Source organism: Heteronotia binoei, chromosome 8 (genome assembly GCF_032191835.1).
Source record: "Heteronotia binoei isolate CCM8104 ecotype False Entrance Well chromosome 8, APGP_CSIRO_Hbin_v1, whole genome shotgun sequence".
Taxonomy (NCBI): domain Eukaryota; kingdom Metazoa; phylum Chordata; class Lepidosauria; order Squamata; family Gekkonidae; genus Heteronotia; species Heteronotia binoei.
In genome coordinates this window covers 104,789,377-104,807,674 of record NC_083230.1, presented here as the reverse complement: position 1 = coordinate 104,807,674, position 18,298 = coordinate 104,789,377, and the positions used below count along the sequence as shown (strand labels likewise).

At 43.7% G+C, this 18,298-nt stretch overlaps 1 protein-coding gene across 1 annotated transcript in view; it reads right to left on the bottom strand.

Moving 5' to 3' along the window:
* Positions 1-3,912: 3,912 nt before the first annotated feature.
* LOC132576545 (chromatin remodeling regulator CECR2) overlaps positions 3,913-18,298 on the bottom strand; it is a 163,962-nt gene continuing 149,576 nt past the window's right edge. Inside the window, exons 9-19 of the mRNA XM_060245787.1 lie at positions 17,867-18,023; positions 16,611-16,740; positions 16,417-16,454; positions 16,218-16,309; positions 15,662-15,788; positions 14,415-14,824; positions 12,763-12,891; positions 10,670-11,492; positions 6,865-8,278; positions 6,172-6,277; positions 3,913-5,081 (exon numbers count right to left, since the gene is read on the bottom strand). Coding sequence (XP_060101770.1) covers positions 5,076-5,081; positions 6,172-6,277; positions 6,865-8,278; positions 10,670-11,492; positions 12,763-12,891; positions 14,415-14,824; positions 15,662-15,788; positions 16,218-16,309; positions 16,417-16,454; positions 16,611-16,740; positions 17,867-18,023 — 3,432 coding nt within the window. The 3' untranslated portion in view covers positions 3,913-5,075. The remainder of the gene's footprint in view (positions 5,082-6,171; positions 6,278-6,864; positions 8,279-10,669; positions 11,493-12,762; positions 12,892-14,414; positions 14,825-15,661; positions 15,789-16,217; positions 16,310-16,416; positions 16,455-16,610; positions 16,741-17,866; positions 18,024-18,298) is intronic.

Here is an 18,298-nt window from a genome sequence, read left to right as displayed (position 1 = left end):
GTAGTGACACCTTGTGGACAGTAGAGATCACTGCTAAATCCAAAGGACTGCTCACGTTGGAGCTAGCGCTCCCCTACATTTCAGAGGTTCTGCATACACAGAACTAAATGGATCCTGCTGATCACTGACCAAAGACACCTTGCAGCTATTTCTCAAGTTTTTGCTATTTCCCTAATAAGCACAGAGTATGTGGTCAAAGTGAAATACATACTTAATAGTTACAATCTGACTTTTTTTTTTAAATCCTATAGAAATTTGCCAGAAGACACAAAACCAGGCCCAGCCAAATGCATTTAAGCTGGAATGGTACCCCAGAGTCTTCCTATGCACGGCTGCCAATATTCCCCTACTGCGTTACTCATCCCATGTGAACACTTGTCAGTGAACATCCATGTCACTGTAACTTTTCTGATACACATTTACTAGGAGGAACCTTTCTATTACTTTGTTAGTCAGTACTGCCCCTCCCCTCCCCCCCAAAAACCATTCACCTCTGGGGCTCACAAATTTTGGCTCCCCTTCATAGTCACTGACTGCCCCCCACCAAATCAGGAGACATCTTGCTGTGCTTTGGAGGTGTACAGAAACAATAAAAAGTCATGGCCACTTGGGTGCCCCTGTGAAACAAGAATAACTACAAAAACAGGAGTCCATGGCAGGGGGAAAGGGGGTGGATAATCTACTGTAGCAACTCATTACTATCAAGAGGGCAAAGTGATCCACCCATGACCTACCACTTAACCATCCTCTCGTCAGCTCTTTCTAGAACTGCATTCGTGGGGACAGCACAGGCATGTGCCTAGGTGGAAGGCGCATGCCTCCTCCTGTGAGCACTGCCCCCTGGCTTGGACCTGCCTGGCAGGACATGTCTCCTCCTGTAATCCTCCCTCACCATGTCCAAGGCAGGCTCCAGTGGCAGCATCTTTATGGCCTGCCAAGGGACCTAGGCATTGGAGATGGTCAGGAAGCAAAGACAAGTGCAAACCCTGTTCTTCTCCCACACTGTTGTCCACTGCCGTCAATATGCCCCAAATGGCTGCATGGGTGTTGAGCCAGCCAGGGTTGGGGGGTTTTTTGTAGCATATTAGACCACACACCCCTGATGCAGCCAATCCTCCAAGAGCTTACAGTAGGCCCTGTAATAAGAGCCCTGTAAGCTCTTGAAGGATTGGCTACATCACGGTGCTGTGGCCTAATGTGCAAAGTAGTTCCTGCTACAAAAAAAAAAGCCCTGAAACCTGCCCTGCATAAGGAACAGCCATTCCAAGTTACAACATGCCTGGCTGTTGGGAAAGAAAGAGTGGATGAGGAGCTGTGTCTCATGGGAAAGAAATGTTGGAATACATTCTATCCCAGAACTCCTTGGGAGAGGATTTCACTATATAACGGACAGAATCATTATCAAGTTGTTTTTACTCTTGGCCATATCTTGGCCATATTTTGGGTGGTTACCTAACATCACCTGCAAAAACTGTGGCCAAGATAATTTTCATGTTCCTGGCTCTAGAATAAAGATTTTATTTTTATTTTTTAAAAATAAATTAATTTTATTAAAGGCAAATTAGATGACTTTAAAAAAAAATCATTGAAATACCAGCTGTTGAATGTAGACGTTTACGTTCTTCACTGCCCGACGGAGAGAACCACTTTCTCCTTGCTCTGTTTCAGCAATACGGCTTCTATCTAGGAAGACTCTCAGGCCCATCGAAAAAGAGTTTTTACTAGGAGACACCTAATGGACTATCACTACAATCTTGCTGCATTATTCCTATTAGAAGTATTTTATATGAGCCAGCATTGTAGCAAAAACCACTTTCAGTAATAATTGTTCTGCTGGAGGAATCACTGACCACTGGTGCCAAGAGACCACCAGTGATAAAACAATTTATACGATTAAGACATTTAATTAGCTTTGTTGGCAATTGATGACAATCAGCAGTGGGATTTTTAAAAGGTCTATTACTCTCAGATAATCTTCATGACAGAGAATACCCCTCCTGGCTCAGTGTTTATATGATTAACATTCCTCGAGCCTTCTCCTTCATTCTTGGTGCTACTAATTTGGTCCTGTTTTTCCTCTCTTGCTGATCGGAAGGGAAAAGCTAGAGATGCCAGGGTCCTTTCCACGCAGAGAGGCAGGGATTCCTACAGACTTGGAGCAGCACCACTGCTGCTTCTAAAACAGATACAGATGGGGAGAAGCAGGAAGGTTACTGTTTCAGGTGGCACCTTTGTTACTATAAGCATGAGCGTCAAAAGCCTCTCCAGGAGAAATGCAGCTCTGCCACACATCTCAGCCATACAAAAAGCTCATGCCCCAAAGTTCAACCACTGATGCGGTAACCATAAGCAGGAACTGGGAAACAGCACATGCCTGCTGTCAATTTGAAAAAGACCATCACAACACCTGCCCAGTGGTCACTCACACTTTTCAGGTACTTGAAGCCAAACATACACACATTTCTGATTACTCAGTCTCCCCTTAACAAGCAATTACAGCAGCAGCTGCCACAGGAAAGGAACTGCTGCTTCCTGCTTCTGATCAAACTGGCTCTTCACTTCCAAGGCATTTTCTGCAATGAAGCGGTTAACCTCTATGTCAGCACAGGACTGTCTGTATTGCAGACTAAGATGGCGGTGCGTTTGGTATTTTATCCCCAAGGGAGAACACGGCTGAGTAATGGCAATTTCTCTAGCATGGTATGCAGTGTTATCCGACAAAAGTCAGTAAGAAGAAATGAAGGAGAAGAGCAGGACCAGAAGGGCCCTTTGGTAACATTTAAAACCATACGTGGGACTCCTGTGGGCCTTACACCAAATTAATATGACAACTGTCTGTGAAATTACAGAGAAATTGAAATGACAATGCTCTGGAATGAACTTCCAAGAATTTACAAAAACTACCAAAACTGGAGGGGGGGAGGGAAGAGTGTCTTGAAAGGAGGATATTCTTTAATATTTCAAACTTGTGCCAAAACCTGTTTCTTTCCAAACATTCCTAGGAAAAATACTGTTCATAGTGGATATATGGACAGCAAACTACACAGGAATGCTAACGATCCAAACTGCATCTGGTTAACAGTACGGGCCAGTAGATATGTTAATTGCAGGTCCTGTTCACTTTGTTACTTGGGTTCTGCTGTTGTCCAAGCAATGCAACTGGGAGCAGGTTGCAGGCTCACGCACTCTTTCCCCTGCCCGCACACTACTTCCCCTGCCACTGCAGACAAAACTGAACAGAGGTTCTCAAACAAAACCGGGATCTTTCCCATTCAATTAATTTCTACTTACAGTGAGAGGAACTGGGGAGGAATAGGGAAAGGTAGCGCTTGAACAGAAGGACTATTCCTAATCTTACCACAGATAAAAGCTAAGCAGTAAGCGGATAGACTTGTAGTATCCAAACAGCACAAGAGAGAAGTGTTTGGGAAAGATGTTCAGTTCTCCTACAGAATGGGTATCCAGGTCTGACTAGAACCACAGATTTAATAATCAGAGCAGTGTGGTTTTTTTTCTCAGCTTAGGTATTATGAAAGATACAAACCTCCCTCATGTGCTTTTATATTATTATTTCCTGCTCTTTCAAGCAGTGGAATATACGGCTTAAGAACCATTTATATGACTTGTGCTCTGTACAGGCCTGTTAACACCCTCACACCTTCCTAGTTCTGATAATGTCACATAGTTCTGCCAAAATTTCAACATGCAACATTTCATGTTCTTGTGATCACAGCCTCAGATGTTTAGGCAAGTTTCCGTATAGACAATATAGCTGCCTCTAAAGTAGCAAATATTGCATTTGCAATACAGTCAAGATTTAAAGTCATGATCCCTACTAGGAAAGGCAAGAACATAATCCCACAACTTCCTGAGCTGTAACATGAAAAATATCCATTGGGCATTGATTTCTCATTTTCCTTTTCCTCTTTCTTAACAAACTTGCTTCTTCGTTGGTGGGATGAAATGTTGTTCCCTGCTCCGAAAGCATTTCTTTACCCTACCACCCCAGATATAACCCTTCTCCCTAAACTTCAGCCATGTTTGCCTTACTTTCATAGGAACACAAGAGACAAGTTACACTAAGACCAATGAGCTTAACATGCATATTGCTTTTTGCCTTATGCTGATTTGATAGTAGTTGGGATTCTGTGAGAAATTCTCCTGTCCCAAGCTGTACTGGATTCAGTTTTTTTAAAAAAAAAGGTACGTGGGGTGGGGAAAAAAGAAGGAATTGCATACTAAAACTCTGAAACAGACATACCAATTGCTCCAGTCAACCTGGTACAGTCCTGCAGGGTTCCTGGAAACTTCTGATTTCTGTGTTCCTATGCTGGCAGGAAATGACAGTGCATACTACATATGAGCAGGAGAGGGAAGCATCATGATATTTCCTGAGCAATTCCTGTGATGAGTTACCAGACAGCGTCTCAGACTACAAAAGGTGGTGCAGATTTTAAGAAGTCTCAGAGAGCCTCCACTGTTCCCCCCCCCCCCACCACTCACTCTCTCGAATAATTTCAGTGCGCCATGATTGTAAACAGTTCAGGATCATCCCAGTGCTATGCTTGCTACATTCTGGGCCTCCCCCTCCCCCAATAATGTACAATACATTCAACCAACAAAAAGTTATTTTTTTTTCTTTTTTAAAAAAGGCAACAGGTTAAAAAAATTCTGTAAACTGGATTCCATTCCAAACATACATAGTAATACAAGTACTATCCATAGTCTCCTGGTTTTTTTTTCACCCTGAAAAATATACCTGAGTTTTAGCAGTTTATGAAAGTTTCAAGTCCCTCAAACAAAGCCTCTTTAAAACTCTGAATGAAACCGAAGTCTCTGGTCAGAAACAAGTCACTCATTTGAGATGCTCTCTCTGTGGTCATTGTGGATAGCCACGGATGCCTCAGACCCAGGACAATTCCATGGTAACAGGGAACCACTGAAGCTCCGTCATCCACCAGACTTTTGAAGCTACATGCTGCTGTGGAAGAAAGTGAGGGTAGGAAGGATGCCCCTCGTTGCCCTTATCTAGTTGCGTGTGGCTCTTGTCTCCTTGGAATTCTTCCTTCCTTGGCCTAGCTCTAGAAAAGGAGAAAGGGTGAAAATGCTCATATTGATGTAAGAGTTGGATTAATTATTGAAAAGGTAGATAGCACAATTGTTTTGTAATCTGGTAATTTGTTTCTAACATGCCTCTTTGGAGAAACTGTTTAGACTGAGATAGACAAATTATTAAGTTGTATTTTTTGTAATTTGTTAAAGATAAAGATATGATTTCTATGTGTCTATTTTAATAAGGATTTTGTTAAACCAACCATTTAATTTGTGCTTATAATAGGGTTAAGCTAAATCAGGCAAAATTGGTGCTGAGATGGTTTTGAAATTTTTTAAAAAACTTTATATACTTATTTGTGTTCAAGAAGAATTGTTTCGACTCATATTGCTAGTATTAGTTTATTAAAAATTTTATGTAATGAAAGAAAGGATGGTAAAATATATAGAGATCTTTATACTTGCAGGTAGAATAATCTGGGTAGTCTATTTGGAGGTAGAATTATAACTGATATATTTGTACTTTTTTGTTTCTGCTTTTCCCATTCTGTAAATGCCCCTTTCCCCCTTTTATGTATCTTTTGCACTGCTTTATCTTTTTTGTAGTTAAAACCAATAAAAATTATAAAATCTGAAAAGGAGAAAGGGAGGGGAAAGGGTGTCTGTTATTTCTCTCAAAAGGCATTTCCTAAAGAGAAAGATCAAACAGACCAACTAAATGCAGATGGAACAACAAAAGCCCATGCTGAACAAAGAAATTATGTTATTCACTTTGAAAACAGAGACCTGGCTAAACATACAACAGCTACCTGACCAGCCCTGGACAGAAATTATTTCTTATTTTCCTAGAAGGGTTAATCAAACATCCAATTTGGTATTAAATATTGTAGTACGTATGATGTGCCAGAATGTAAATAATTACTTGTTCTGTATTGTTGTTTATGGTTTGTAATTGTTCGAAAATAATTTTTAAAAGTTAAATTAAAGAACAGCTAATCCACTTTGCATTTATTAAGAGCAATTAACTTGATGTAATGGGTGGAAGCAGGACCCGTCAGTTGCGACGTCTACATTTTAAGTTTTGCCTGGGCCCTGAATCCTGCCTTTACTGGCACTTACTTGATCCAGTGGCAATGCTGACGGTTTCTGTGGCAGCAGTTCTTCTCGGGGTAGCGTTGCTGGAGGCACCTTTGGGAATGGGGCTTGGGGTTGGTGCATGTGCATTCTGGAATCACACACGGCAGAAAAAGTTACTTCAGCAACCAAATGCCTATAAATGAATATACACACAGAGACAAACATTCCTAATTTGGTGGAGATGGACAAATTCTGTGTTTGGTCATTGACCACATATTGTTCATATGCTCATCCCTTCTTCCCTGTGACTAGTGCAAGAAAGATCTACGCATGAATAACCTTTTCCATATGATGGATGTGTGTTAACTTTTTTCAGGTGAATTGTAGGTACATGGGGAAGGAAAGCACACAAAATAAACTAATTTACTATGGTAATCAAATTTTAGCTTTAACCTAGTGAAACAGTTGAACAATCTCTCCCCTCCCCTGGTCTAAACAAGAAACTTCACTGATGAAGTTCATCAAAATGAAAGGAAATAATGATTATGCATTATACCAAGTGATCCATCGATCTGTCTTTCCTGTCCTTACAAAGTCAATGTGAAGCTCTGCCAGAGATGGCACTAATCTGACCTGTATTACATCACTGTAGGCAACTCTTTGGATTCTCATCTTTGTGACAGTAACCAGAATTGGGCACGCCCACCACCCTCTCCCCATGGAGAACAGTCTTACCCTGATGGTCTATACATATCGGGGGACAGTCCTCCCATGCCACTTCCACGTCCCGTCTGCTCCATCATTAAGGCCTGGAAGTGTCCCACGTTTTCTTCTTGGCAACGGTACAGGGGTCCTTCATGAGCAAGACCATTTACTTGATTGGCAACCGGATGGTTTGACAAGTGAGCATTCACTGGTGGTCCATAAGCCCTAGACTGGAAGTGATTGGCTGGATGCCGTGATGCATAAGGAGAACCTGCCTGCAACATGACACCATGAGGTGGGAAAGCAGATGGCCCAAATCCAATCCCGGACCTCATGGGCGGAGGGGGAGAGCCATAGAGATACTCTCCTGTTGCCACAGTTCTCTGCCTCTTGGCAGCCGCGTTATGGTTGTCCAAATCAAGAAACTCTTTGGGACTCTCAGGCCTCTCCTGGGACTCATCTGGTTTCTCGGCCTCGGGGGGCAGCTCTTGCCCACTGCTTGGAACCTCTTTGGCGCTCGCCATATCCATTCGGTTCGGGGAAGCCAAAGTGGCACTGACCACCTCGCAGCCCTGCATGCCACCACCCATGGTCCCTCTGTCCGAGAAAGGGGGCCTGACCAGAGGTGGCTGGGTAGGCGGATGCCCAGTCGGACTGGACTGTGGAGGGAAAGGCCTCTGCCACTCTGAGTAACCCTGTGGACAAGCATAATAAGGAGGCTGCTGGTAATGGTGATAGGAAGGAGAGGGCTGAGGCTGGTAAGGATATGGCACTCCCTGATGAGGACGATAGCGAGGGAAGACACCAGGGGGGCTGTTATTGGGCTGAAAGCCCCGAGGAGGAAAATGTTGAGCGTGGGACATTGGAGGGGGCTTTCCTCCCATCATAGGATTGAACCCCTGCAGTCCTGAATTGATGTGGTAACGCGTAGCTGAATTTGGATACTCCAAGCTGTGCATGTAGAGAGGGCCAAATTGGGCAGCGCTGCTTCCCACTGGATTGCCATCCACACCAGCAGGAGCACTGGTACTCTGTCCCATGCAAGGCACAGTGGCTTCCAGCAAATTTTTCCCTCCAGTGCAACGGGGCTTCTCCAAGAAATTAGCAGGCATTGGTTTCCCTTCTGATCCACTGGATGGCCCTTCGGCACCTACAGCACCATTTTCAGGGGCAGGCCCTCTTTCTGCTGCTGTTGAAACGTCCCTCGAACACCCCTGGGCTTCTGGGTTTATATAGGTACCCTCCGCTGACCATGTGCTTTTGTTCTGCATTGCTTTTGGGTCATTTTTAGTTCCAGAATCATTTCCATCCCCTTCTTGTGTCATGCTTGGTCTGGAGTATTCTGTTTGCAAAGGGGACTTGGAATGAGGTAGCAGCTTGGGATATGTCCCTTCTGGAAGGCCAACACACTGAGTTTTCTCTTCCACTCCTGATGGAGGGTCCACTGTGCAAATGGAAGACAAACCAGATGGCTTTCATTTAGTCATACATGGGGAAAACAAACAGTTCAAATCCTGTTCTTCACAGCAACTCACAGAAACCCCCTCCCCCCGCTATATTAAGACTTCACATCTCCCTTTTTGAGTAATTGGTTTAGGCTCTCATTTTCAGCTTTTAAGAGACCCAGTGCAGATCAATGCTCCCTCTAAGCTGTTGGGGTCTTGTGAGGAAAAATTCTACTTTGTGAGCTACTAGCATGAAAAGTTGTGAGCAAGCAATTTGGCTACTGCATAAATCATAAGAACATAAGAGAAGCCATGTTGGATCACGTCAATGGCCCATCCAGTCCAACACTCTGTCACACAGTGGCCAAAAAGACAAATGCCATCAGGAGGTCCATCAGTGGGGCCAGGGCTACTGGAAGCCCTCCCACTGTGCCTCCCCAAGCACCAAGAATACAGAGCATCACTGCCTCAGACAAAGAGTTCCAACAATACACTGTGGCTAATAGCCACTGATGGACCTCTGCTCCATATGTTTATCCAATCCCCTCTTGAAGCTGTCTATGCTTGTAGCCGCCACCACCTCCTGTGGCAGTGAATACCATGTGTTAATCAGTCTGCTCTGGGGCCCTCCTTCCTGACTAAGATAAAAATGTGTGAGCTGGAGGCTAAAAAACTGAGCTAGCTCACACTAACTCAGCTTAGAGGGAACACTGGTGCAGATACACTATTAAACAAGATTACTGAACAGGGATTTTAGGAATGTCCCCATACTCATTTGATGTATGGTTAGCAAGAGTTAACCACAACACTGAACCGGGGGGAAAAAGGAATGGGGAAGTTCATAAAAGGGTGGACAGGGGAAGGAGGGATTGGTTCCAAAGCTCTGAGTTCAGTTCCTAATCCCTATTAACACTGTGTTTGTACCAGGTTTCTGGAAAATCCCATTAAGATAATTTCACAGGCTATAGCAGGAATTTTGAAAGTTAACAGAAGGTACTGAAATAAAGTTACCAGAGTCCCTTCAAAATCAAAATGGAGCTAAAACAGCAGAGGTTGAAGCAAACTTTATGCGTGCTTCATATACCAAAGCAGTGGGGTAGTTGTGAATTGCATCTAAGCAAATGTCTAGGAAGAGCCTCAAGGCACCAATCCTACGATCAGCTTGCCTTCCAGCATTAAACATGTATTTTCTTTCTCCTACCTACACCTTGGTTCAGCTATGCTGAATCAGCTGGGGTATCCCTCACTATATGTATTCTTTTCTTGCTCACCTTCCTCCTAGGACTCATTTTTAAGAGATGCTGCTTAAGTCTCAAGTTACACAGCATAACACTGTCAGCATCTCAATCACATCATGCATAAGTACAATATGCACACATCAGAGAAAGGACAATGGGAATCAGGTGAAAAATTGGTTTACCTGATGCAAGCGTCACTTTTAGGTATAAGAAAGTAGGCATGTGTGACTAAGGCAAGACAGGAAGCACACAACTGATCTACCTACAAACAATTGCAAAGGTCAAGAAGACCAACCTTTGCCTCTTTTTAATTCTGGCAGTTATGGCGTTTAACTCAGGCACTACAATTGTTCCTAGCTAACAAAAAGTGCAGAAAGAACTCATCCATAACTCTCTGGTCCCTGAAGTGATAAATCCCAAACACCCCACTCCTCATACAAAAATTACATATTTGGTGGGGTGGCCGTATTAATCTATGGTAGGAAAAGCAACAGCCTCATGGCACCTTATAGAGAAACCAATTTATTATGGAATTAATCTCTGATGGACTCAAAGGTGTAAGCTACAAGGTATAGGCTACAAAAACTTAATAATAAATATATTATCCTTTGGGGTTCCATAAGACTCTGTTGTTTATACTGATTAAACAGTATAACAGTTTATACTGATCAGTAACAGTTTATACTGATTAAATTGCCTAAAATAAAATTCATTAATTAATTAATATGGGGTACAAGTCATGCCTGTGCAGAGTTTCCAGACTGGAAGTTCTGCATTAAACATTACTGTGACCAGAACAATTTCCTAGTACATAGTTTTAGATCCATCTCTTACTCTTACTTAATGGCACCCTATAAAATCCATTATTTGAACCAGTCGAGCTCACCTTGCCCATTGCAGGGCCACTTCAGTGCACACACACCATGGATAAGACGTGTATTATGTTCATAGTAAATCATTATATATGGTGAAACTTGAACACGAGCCATCCTCCCTCCACAAACCAGTCATCCAATGGGAACCCCCTTGCTAGCTCAAGTGATTGTGGGAAATGTCAAGCAAAGCACACATGAAATAAGCTGGACCTAAATGAGTCACTCAGCTGATATAGCTGTTATGTTTTTGCCTTAACAAAGCAAGGACATACATTACCTCTGTTGTTCTCTGGGTCTATTGTCCGACTGGCATCCTGAGAGTTCCCATTCCCTAAAGTTGGCTTTGGAGGCTGAACGTTGGTAGACGCCACTCGGGCCAGCTGTGGGAAGGGTCCAGGCAAGTGTGGGGGAGGAGGCTGGCGGGGATGGTAAGGCACACCAGGTGGGCATACCCGGGAGGAGAGCTGCTGCATGGCAATCATTTCTGGACTGTCCATCATGGAATCCCCACCCTGGCCTCCTCTCTGCACTTGAGGGGGAGGCCCAAACAGTGAGGCTGGTAGCTGCTGCTGCATTCTCTGTCCAGGGGCTTTCCCTGGTTGTCGGATATATCCTGAGGGTGGAACTCCATGAGGTAGGAAATTGGATTGCTCAGTCCACTGGTTGGGTGGCAAGGGCGGTCTCAGTGCCCGGGGGTCCATCATGTGACTCAGAGCACGAGGTGGCAAAGGGTGGCGTGGGCCCATGGGAAGCTTCTTGTCTACTCCCAGGGCCATCTGGTTTGCTGCCTCGTGGCTTCCATTCCACACAGCAGGATGTGCTCGGTTTAGGTACTTAAACGGTCTGTACATATGGCTGGGAGGAAGCTCTGAGGTCTCTGGTTGTCTCATAGGAGGTCCATTGTGCCTTGGAGAAAGGAATCCTTGCTGGAACTGTGCAGGGGAATACATACTGGCATCCGTGGGAGGGCCGCTCATCCGACCAAGCTGCAGGGATCTGGGCTGTGGTCCCATTGCAGAGACAGGCACTGGTCCTGCACATACCTGTTTTTCTGGAGCAGGAAGTCGATGTCCTCTGGGATCATTCAGTCCAACAGTAGACTAAAGAACAAAACAGAGGCAAAGAAGGTAGGTCCAATTTAAGTGATAGCAAAGCACAAATTACAGAACAGGGAATGTCTCTGGAAGAATCTAGAACCACATGCCATTGAACCGTCTCCCAACAGGAAAGGACAGTTTACAATTATGTGCACCTGATATTGTCTTCAATAATATGTACGTGGATACTGCACAAAAGTTATGCATTGAGGAGAATCTCAGATCTCTGCACTGAAGCTTTAAGAACATTTCTAGTCCTCAAGGGGGCAGCCCAATATTGAAAACACGAGAACAACATTTGAGTCCAGAGGGGCACCTTTAAGTCCAACAAAGTTATTCAAAGTATAAGCTTTTCTGTGCAAGCACACTTCTTCAGATACAGTGAAAGAGGACTTTCTCAGTCATTACATATAGGTGTTTTGGGGAGGGTTAGTCAGAGTCAAGATGCATAAGTAACTGGGCAATTATAGCTGATTGCAGTGCTTAGTAAGATCTGTGAATAGCAGTAAATATAGCTGATTGCAGTGCTTAGTAAGATCTGTGAATAGCAGTAAATTAGCCCACAAAGAATAGAGTTAACAAAACAGACTAGGAACTAAGTTTGAAGAAGACTGCAGATTTATACCCCACCCTTCTCTCTGAATGGCTAACCCAAGGCCATTCCACACACTTAACAACTACACCAAACTGGCTCTCAACTAGCTCTGTTTTGGAAAAAAAGAAAAACAAACTTGGGCATGAAATATACATCCAAACCAAATTCTGTCACAGTATAGGTATGCAGGCCCATGGCTATGGGGGGAGGGGGGCTGTAAAGACTTTGCCTTCTGACTTCTTGCCAGGGCCTCCCAACTAGGCCTTCCTGATGGGGGGGGGCCCAACACCACAGCCTTCCCCCCTGCCACCACCGCTTGAGCAACCACCACCCCACTCTCCTGCCAGCGATTTAAAGGGCCCAGCGATCAGCTGACTGGTAGGCTCTAAATCACGCTGGAGGCTGGCAATCTCCCTGCCTGAGAGTCTGGCTGAAGAGGTGAAAGTGCATGTGTGCCCAGAGGAGGAATTTGGTGGTGGTACCCTCTGCCCTGCTGCTGCCCAACTTCCTTCTCCACTTTGATTTGCTGCTTTGATTCTTGAGTCTTTTCTTTTTGGACTTACACCATACAAAACCTTTATCACACTAACCCTTGTGGGGAAATAATTAAATTAAATGGGCAAACACACACAAACACCTACAGCCACAGAACTTTTCACTTCAGAGCCTGTTTCTTACCTGCATGGCAAAGTGCTGGTGCTGCTGACTTGGTTCACCAGGGTGTGGTTCCGGTACTCGTGGTGATCCATATGGTTTTGCAGGATCTGACCCATGCAGAGAGCCAAACGGTCCTGGCACTGCTGGCCTCTGAAGAGAAGAAATCACATGAGGGTTGGTAGGAAACAGAACTTGTAAAAAAAAAAAGCCTTCAATTGTTTCAGATTCAGAATTCACTTTTCAATCTATGTGGCACCTGTTCTTTACTTCAAAAAAATAAGCATATCTAGCTGCTTCTCAACCTTTCCAGTTTTTCCTCTCTAAAAACATACTGAAAGTGATGGTATGCAAGGCTCAATCCCACTATGATGAACACCTGTGGCTGCCAGTTGAAGAACGGCACACTAGAGAAGTGGAGGACAATGTTTTTCATCTTCAGAATCAACGGCTACACAATATCTTCTTGCAGTCCTTGGTTCTAAGGACGCCTGACCGGATTTAACAAGGGCCAGGGCCTTCTCGGTCTGGGCCCCTACCTGATGGAGTGAGTTCCCGCTAGAGAGCCGAGCCCTGCAGGACTTATCAAGGTTCCACAGGGCTTGCAGGACGGAACTCTTCCACCAGGCTTTTAAACTGATCCAGCAGCCATCCTTTTGAAAGCCATCACTTCCCCCCAGCATCTTATGATCATGGTGCTTGTATAGTGTTGACAGTCATTGGCCTACATGCTGCTGTATGTTTGCTGCCTATGTTTGAAATATTGACTTTATAGTAATTGTTTTATGATGTTTTTTAACTTGATGTCTATTTTTATTGTTGCAAGCCGCCCTGAGCTCGCTTGCGGGATAGAGTGGGGTATAAATCCAAAAATTAAATTAACTGTTAACCACATGCTCCACTGGCTGAGGTCTTTGCCCACTTTCCTGAAATGGAGCAGATGTCACATGATCAGGAACGATGCTCAGGAGAGCCACAGGCAGCATGTCACAGAGCCATGCCTGTATTCCAAGCCACAGAGTGACTATCAATGATCTAGTGGGTTCAAATAAGAAACTCCTACCCAGATGATTTTTTTCTTCTGAAGCATTAGGGATTTTTTTCAGGTGCAGACCAAGTGGTAGCTGTTGTAGACAAGAGCTCAAATCATACACTCCTTGGGAAGTTTTAACAGGTTATTCACGATCATTTTATTACAGGAATTTTTCCCTCAAGTCAGATTTTCTAATTTTTTAGAACACTGACCTTTGTTTCTTGAACCATCTTTTGATGTGTATAAGGCTAAGAGGCCTGGCCTTTCTGGCAGATGGCTGGCCTAGATGAGCCTTTCAAAATCTGAGAGGAATATCTTTGGAATATGAACCAATGGACTGTTTACTGGTCATATTAAAAAAACTGAGAGCTGGAGGCTAAAAATCTGTGACCTAGCTCATGCTAACTCAGCTTAGAGGGAACACTGGTCCAGATACGACTCTTTCTTCCAACAAGTAGATGGATTTTTTCAAGTGTGATGTGAACTCCACCAAGGGGGAAATAATCAGGAAAGAAGCAAAGATGATTACAACATCAAGGAGGGTATAACAAAGGAAGAGAGGCTTGAATGCCTCTTGGGATTTGGCTACAATTTCTGTCCAAATATTCCCCCACCCCCATTGACCTACTAAACTGGTATTTACCATCTGCCCAGGATGAGATACATGGCTGGGCATTCCACCATAGTGGTGTGACTGCAGGAAGCCTCGGCCATTGGAAGAGGCCACCTCCCCAGTGGGTGGCAATGAACTGCTACTTGGATCGTCCACAGAAGAAGATAAGGAGGAAGACGAAGAACTGGGAACTCGATGTTTTGCCCTATGTGGTGGAAGTTTTCCTCCATTTTGCAGATGCTGTTGTCTCCTGCCGAGCCCTTCAGAGTCCTTGGATCGTGTCCAAACACTAGAGCGTATAGTCCGGCGACTTCTTTTCTCCCGCTTCCCATCTTCTCTGATCCAGAACTCATCATCCGTGTCCCCATCTTCTCCAGGGAAGTGCTTCATCATTGCCCGGTGAAAACATCTTTCCAAGTTGTAAGCCATTTTAGTGTATTCTGTGTTTAAAGAGCAAAATTAACAAAAATGGGTTTCCTAGGCAGAGGCACTGTGAATGTTCATACTTTTTCTTCTGTTTAGGCCTACTTTCAAACTCCAGACTCTCTTTACTGCTACAAGATTATCATCATCATCATCATCATCATCATCATCATCATCATCATCATCATCTTAAAATTAAGCAGAACTGGAACCAAAAAGACCTATGGACTTCAGTACATGACTTAAGTCTTATTCTGTGTTTCAAAATTACCCATACTGTTTGATACTGGAACACCATAGTGTGGACCAGAGGTTCAATACCTCACTCTTACATCTGCAGTCTAGGGCAGCTTACTTAGGAAGAAACTGCCCTGCATTATCACTCTTGTCTGCTTCAGACCTTTCACAAAACCATTATGAACCCAAGTTCCTCTGCAAAATGTCCATGCTACAAGGCCAGGTGCTGGACGAGATGCAATTGGGGTGTGTGTGTGCTTTGTGCCCCTGCTGTGGTACTTCTGGGCATCTGGTCAGTCACACTATGTAAGACAAGATGTTGGACTAGATGGATCCCTGGTCTGATCCAGAAGGCGGCTCTTATGTTTTTCTGATCCTACCAGCTTCTTTACTTCCTGGCACACTGCCACACAATCCAACCTTTAAAATAAGTATGACTCCCTTAGAAGTAGACCAACTGAACATGAAAATATATTTGATTTTCAAATGTGAATTAGCAATATTGGCTTTTCCATCTCCTTGCATTTCCACTTCAACAAATGCAAGAGAGACTGAGAAAGGCTTGGGCTGTGTGAGAAAATACACTTAACAGAAAGAACCATTTCTAAAGCTCTTACCACTGTTTTCACCATTGTATTTAAGGCAGTTCCTGAACATGGTCTTCATATCTCCTACAAACTGTTCCTTGGTGTAGTACTGCCCTCCATTTAGTTTCTTTTCCATGCTCGAGATATCCATGGGGGACTGAAAAATATCAAGCTTTGCTTCAGTCGTAACATTATTTAAAACATGTCTATGCTGCCTTTCCAACAATACTGGGCCCCCAAGGTGGCAAACAGAACATTAAATGTTTACAAACATTAAAGGCAGTGTTTGAAATATAAATATATACACATTATTTTATTTAAGACAATTAAATAAAATGCAAACAGGTCTAATAAGAGTTAATGAGGGAATAAAAAAAAAGTCTTCAGTTGCTGGCAGGAAATAATGACAGGGGCAACAGACTAATTTCCCTGGGAAGGAAGTTCCAAAGTTTTGGGGATATGAGACGGCCCTTTCCTCAATAATAGACCTTGAAAGCCCCAACAAGGCCCTCTCAAAAGCAGATATCTGCAAGCCAGTGATCAGAATGCAGAAGTATGTTAGCAGCCTACCCATTAAGATGCTTACCTTAATGATCTGATAGTAGTTTGGGGCATAGGATTCATCAACTGGCTCCAAGAAAGGCCAGGAGTCCTTGTGGGCTTTCAACACATCTAGAACTGTCAACAGTAGAAAAAGGTGGCAAAGTTATACATGCACACAGAATACTGACTGGTTTTTTTTTTAAACACATCCTGCAAAGTAAAGGTCTGGAGTGGAGACTGACCTTTGTACATAGCGGTAAACTCATCATCCAGTTCAAAGCTGCAAAGAGGAAATGCAAAAATGAACACAAAGCCTCTCAGCCTCCAACTCTGGCTCTTGCACAGAGTTGTTAATGATGAATGCTACGTTTCAGGATAAGGAATCTGTAAATTTCATGGTCCTAATTCTCATGCCACATGGCGTCAGTATACTTACAGGTCCTTGGCCTTCCTCTCTTCCCTAGCAGGTGAGCTGGGATCCAGGTGGGAAAGCTCTGGAGGAAGCTCCTTCCCTTGGGCCAGCAACCATGCCCGCTCTTCCCGGAGCTTCCTTCTCTTCGCTCGTTCTACAGATGGGGAGAAAGTCACAGCATCTCTGAGTAGTTTCTAAATGCAAAAGTCTCAGGGGTGGCTCCATTCCAGGATTCCATTCACATACATGTAAGTCACCAATGAACTGCTGTCATCCTTTCAAAAGGTAATGAAATCAGGAGGAATGTTGTGCTGCTGTTTTCCTACTCCTGGAGCTTCAAGCCCCAAACTATCAATGCAGTGATACTGCAGCATGGCTTACAAAAGGTTGTACAGCATGGTACGCCTATCAAGGTCAGCGGTTTAGCATGGTTTTACTATCTGGCTAAGAAGAAGGGTACCTATTAGGTGAGGGAAAGACAAAACAGCTCACCAATATGTTTGCATGATCACACTGCAGCCATGAGGGAGAAATGCCATACCCGGGTGACCATGTGAAGCCTTAGCTTGCTAAATGGCAAAACTGCATTGTGGAACCTGACAACTCAGTTGATGGGGAGCATTTTTGAGGCAAAATACCCTGGAGAATAGCATGAACTCTAAAATACAGATGCTGATCATCTTTATAATACACATAGGAGAAGATACACAAAGGTGGCAAAATAAGCAATATTTCAATATGCATCTCTCACTATGATTCTATGAAGGCTAGACTGGGTTACAATGCCAAAGATTTCTAGGAAAGGGATCTCAGATGATGAAAACTACAGTTTCCTCAAGAGGAGAATGACCACAGCTGTTTGCGCAATAGAATCCATCCAGTTATTATTTTTGTGAATGGGAGGAAGGTCAAGTAAGCAGTCATACGTACTAAACAGCCATTAAATGCCTAAGTAAAGTCACACAAGAGTTGTGAGGTGCAAATGCAGTGACTGCAGCATACATAAACAGAAGTTACATGCACAGGAAGCAATTCATTCCACCGCCACCCATCCCCCATCCCAAGTTACAAATTCGGTCATATGGAAACCTGTTAAGAAAAAAGCACAGGGGGGTTATCAAACTCTCTATTTAACTTGCTCCTCCCTGACTCTTCCAAACATCAGTGGTGGAAGGCCACTGGGTTTCTCTCTTGACCTAAAGCAAAACCATTTCCAAAATCAGTTAAAGCATCTCCCTAAAACAAGAGGAGCATTCCACCGCATAAAGTGATCCACATACCTTCCACTGCCTTCACTTTCTCCTCCATTTCTCGTTTCCTCTCTTCCTTCAGCATTTGTTCCTGCTCTTTCTTCTGAACTGCCAGAAGGATTTGGCGCTCCTCTTCTTCTTCTCTGCGTCTCTGCTTCTCCATTCTACTAAGCACCATTGGGGTTACCTGCAGAAAATGATACACTTATGCAAACTGAAGCCACAGTGCCTGAAACTGTGGCTATGGCTGAAATGTACCTGGAGTCCTCTTAAATCCTTAGATACAGAGAGACTGTAAATAAGAACTTTAATAATTTTAAACTTCTTCTAAAAATACTTTTAAAAATAGAGTATTTCATGGTGGGATGTTTTTTCTGCAATTTTTTTTCCTGTTGTTCATTCTTACAATGATCAAATGGGCAGATTTTAAAGAAGGAGTTAACAGTGAAGAATTAAACAACT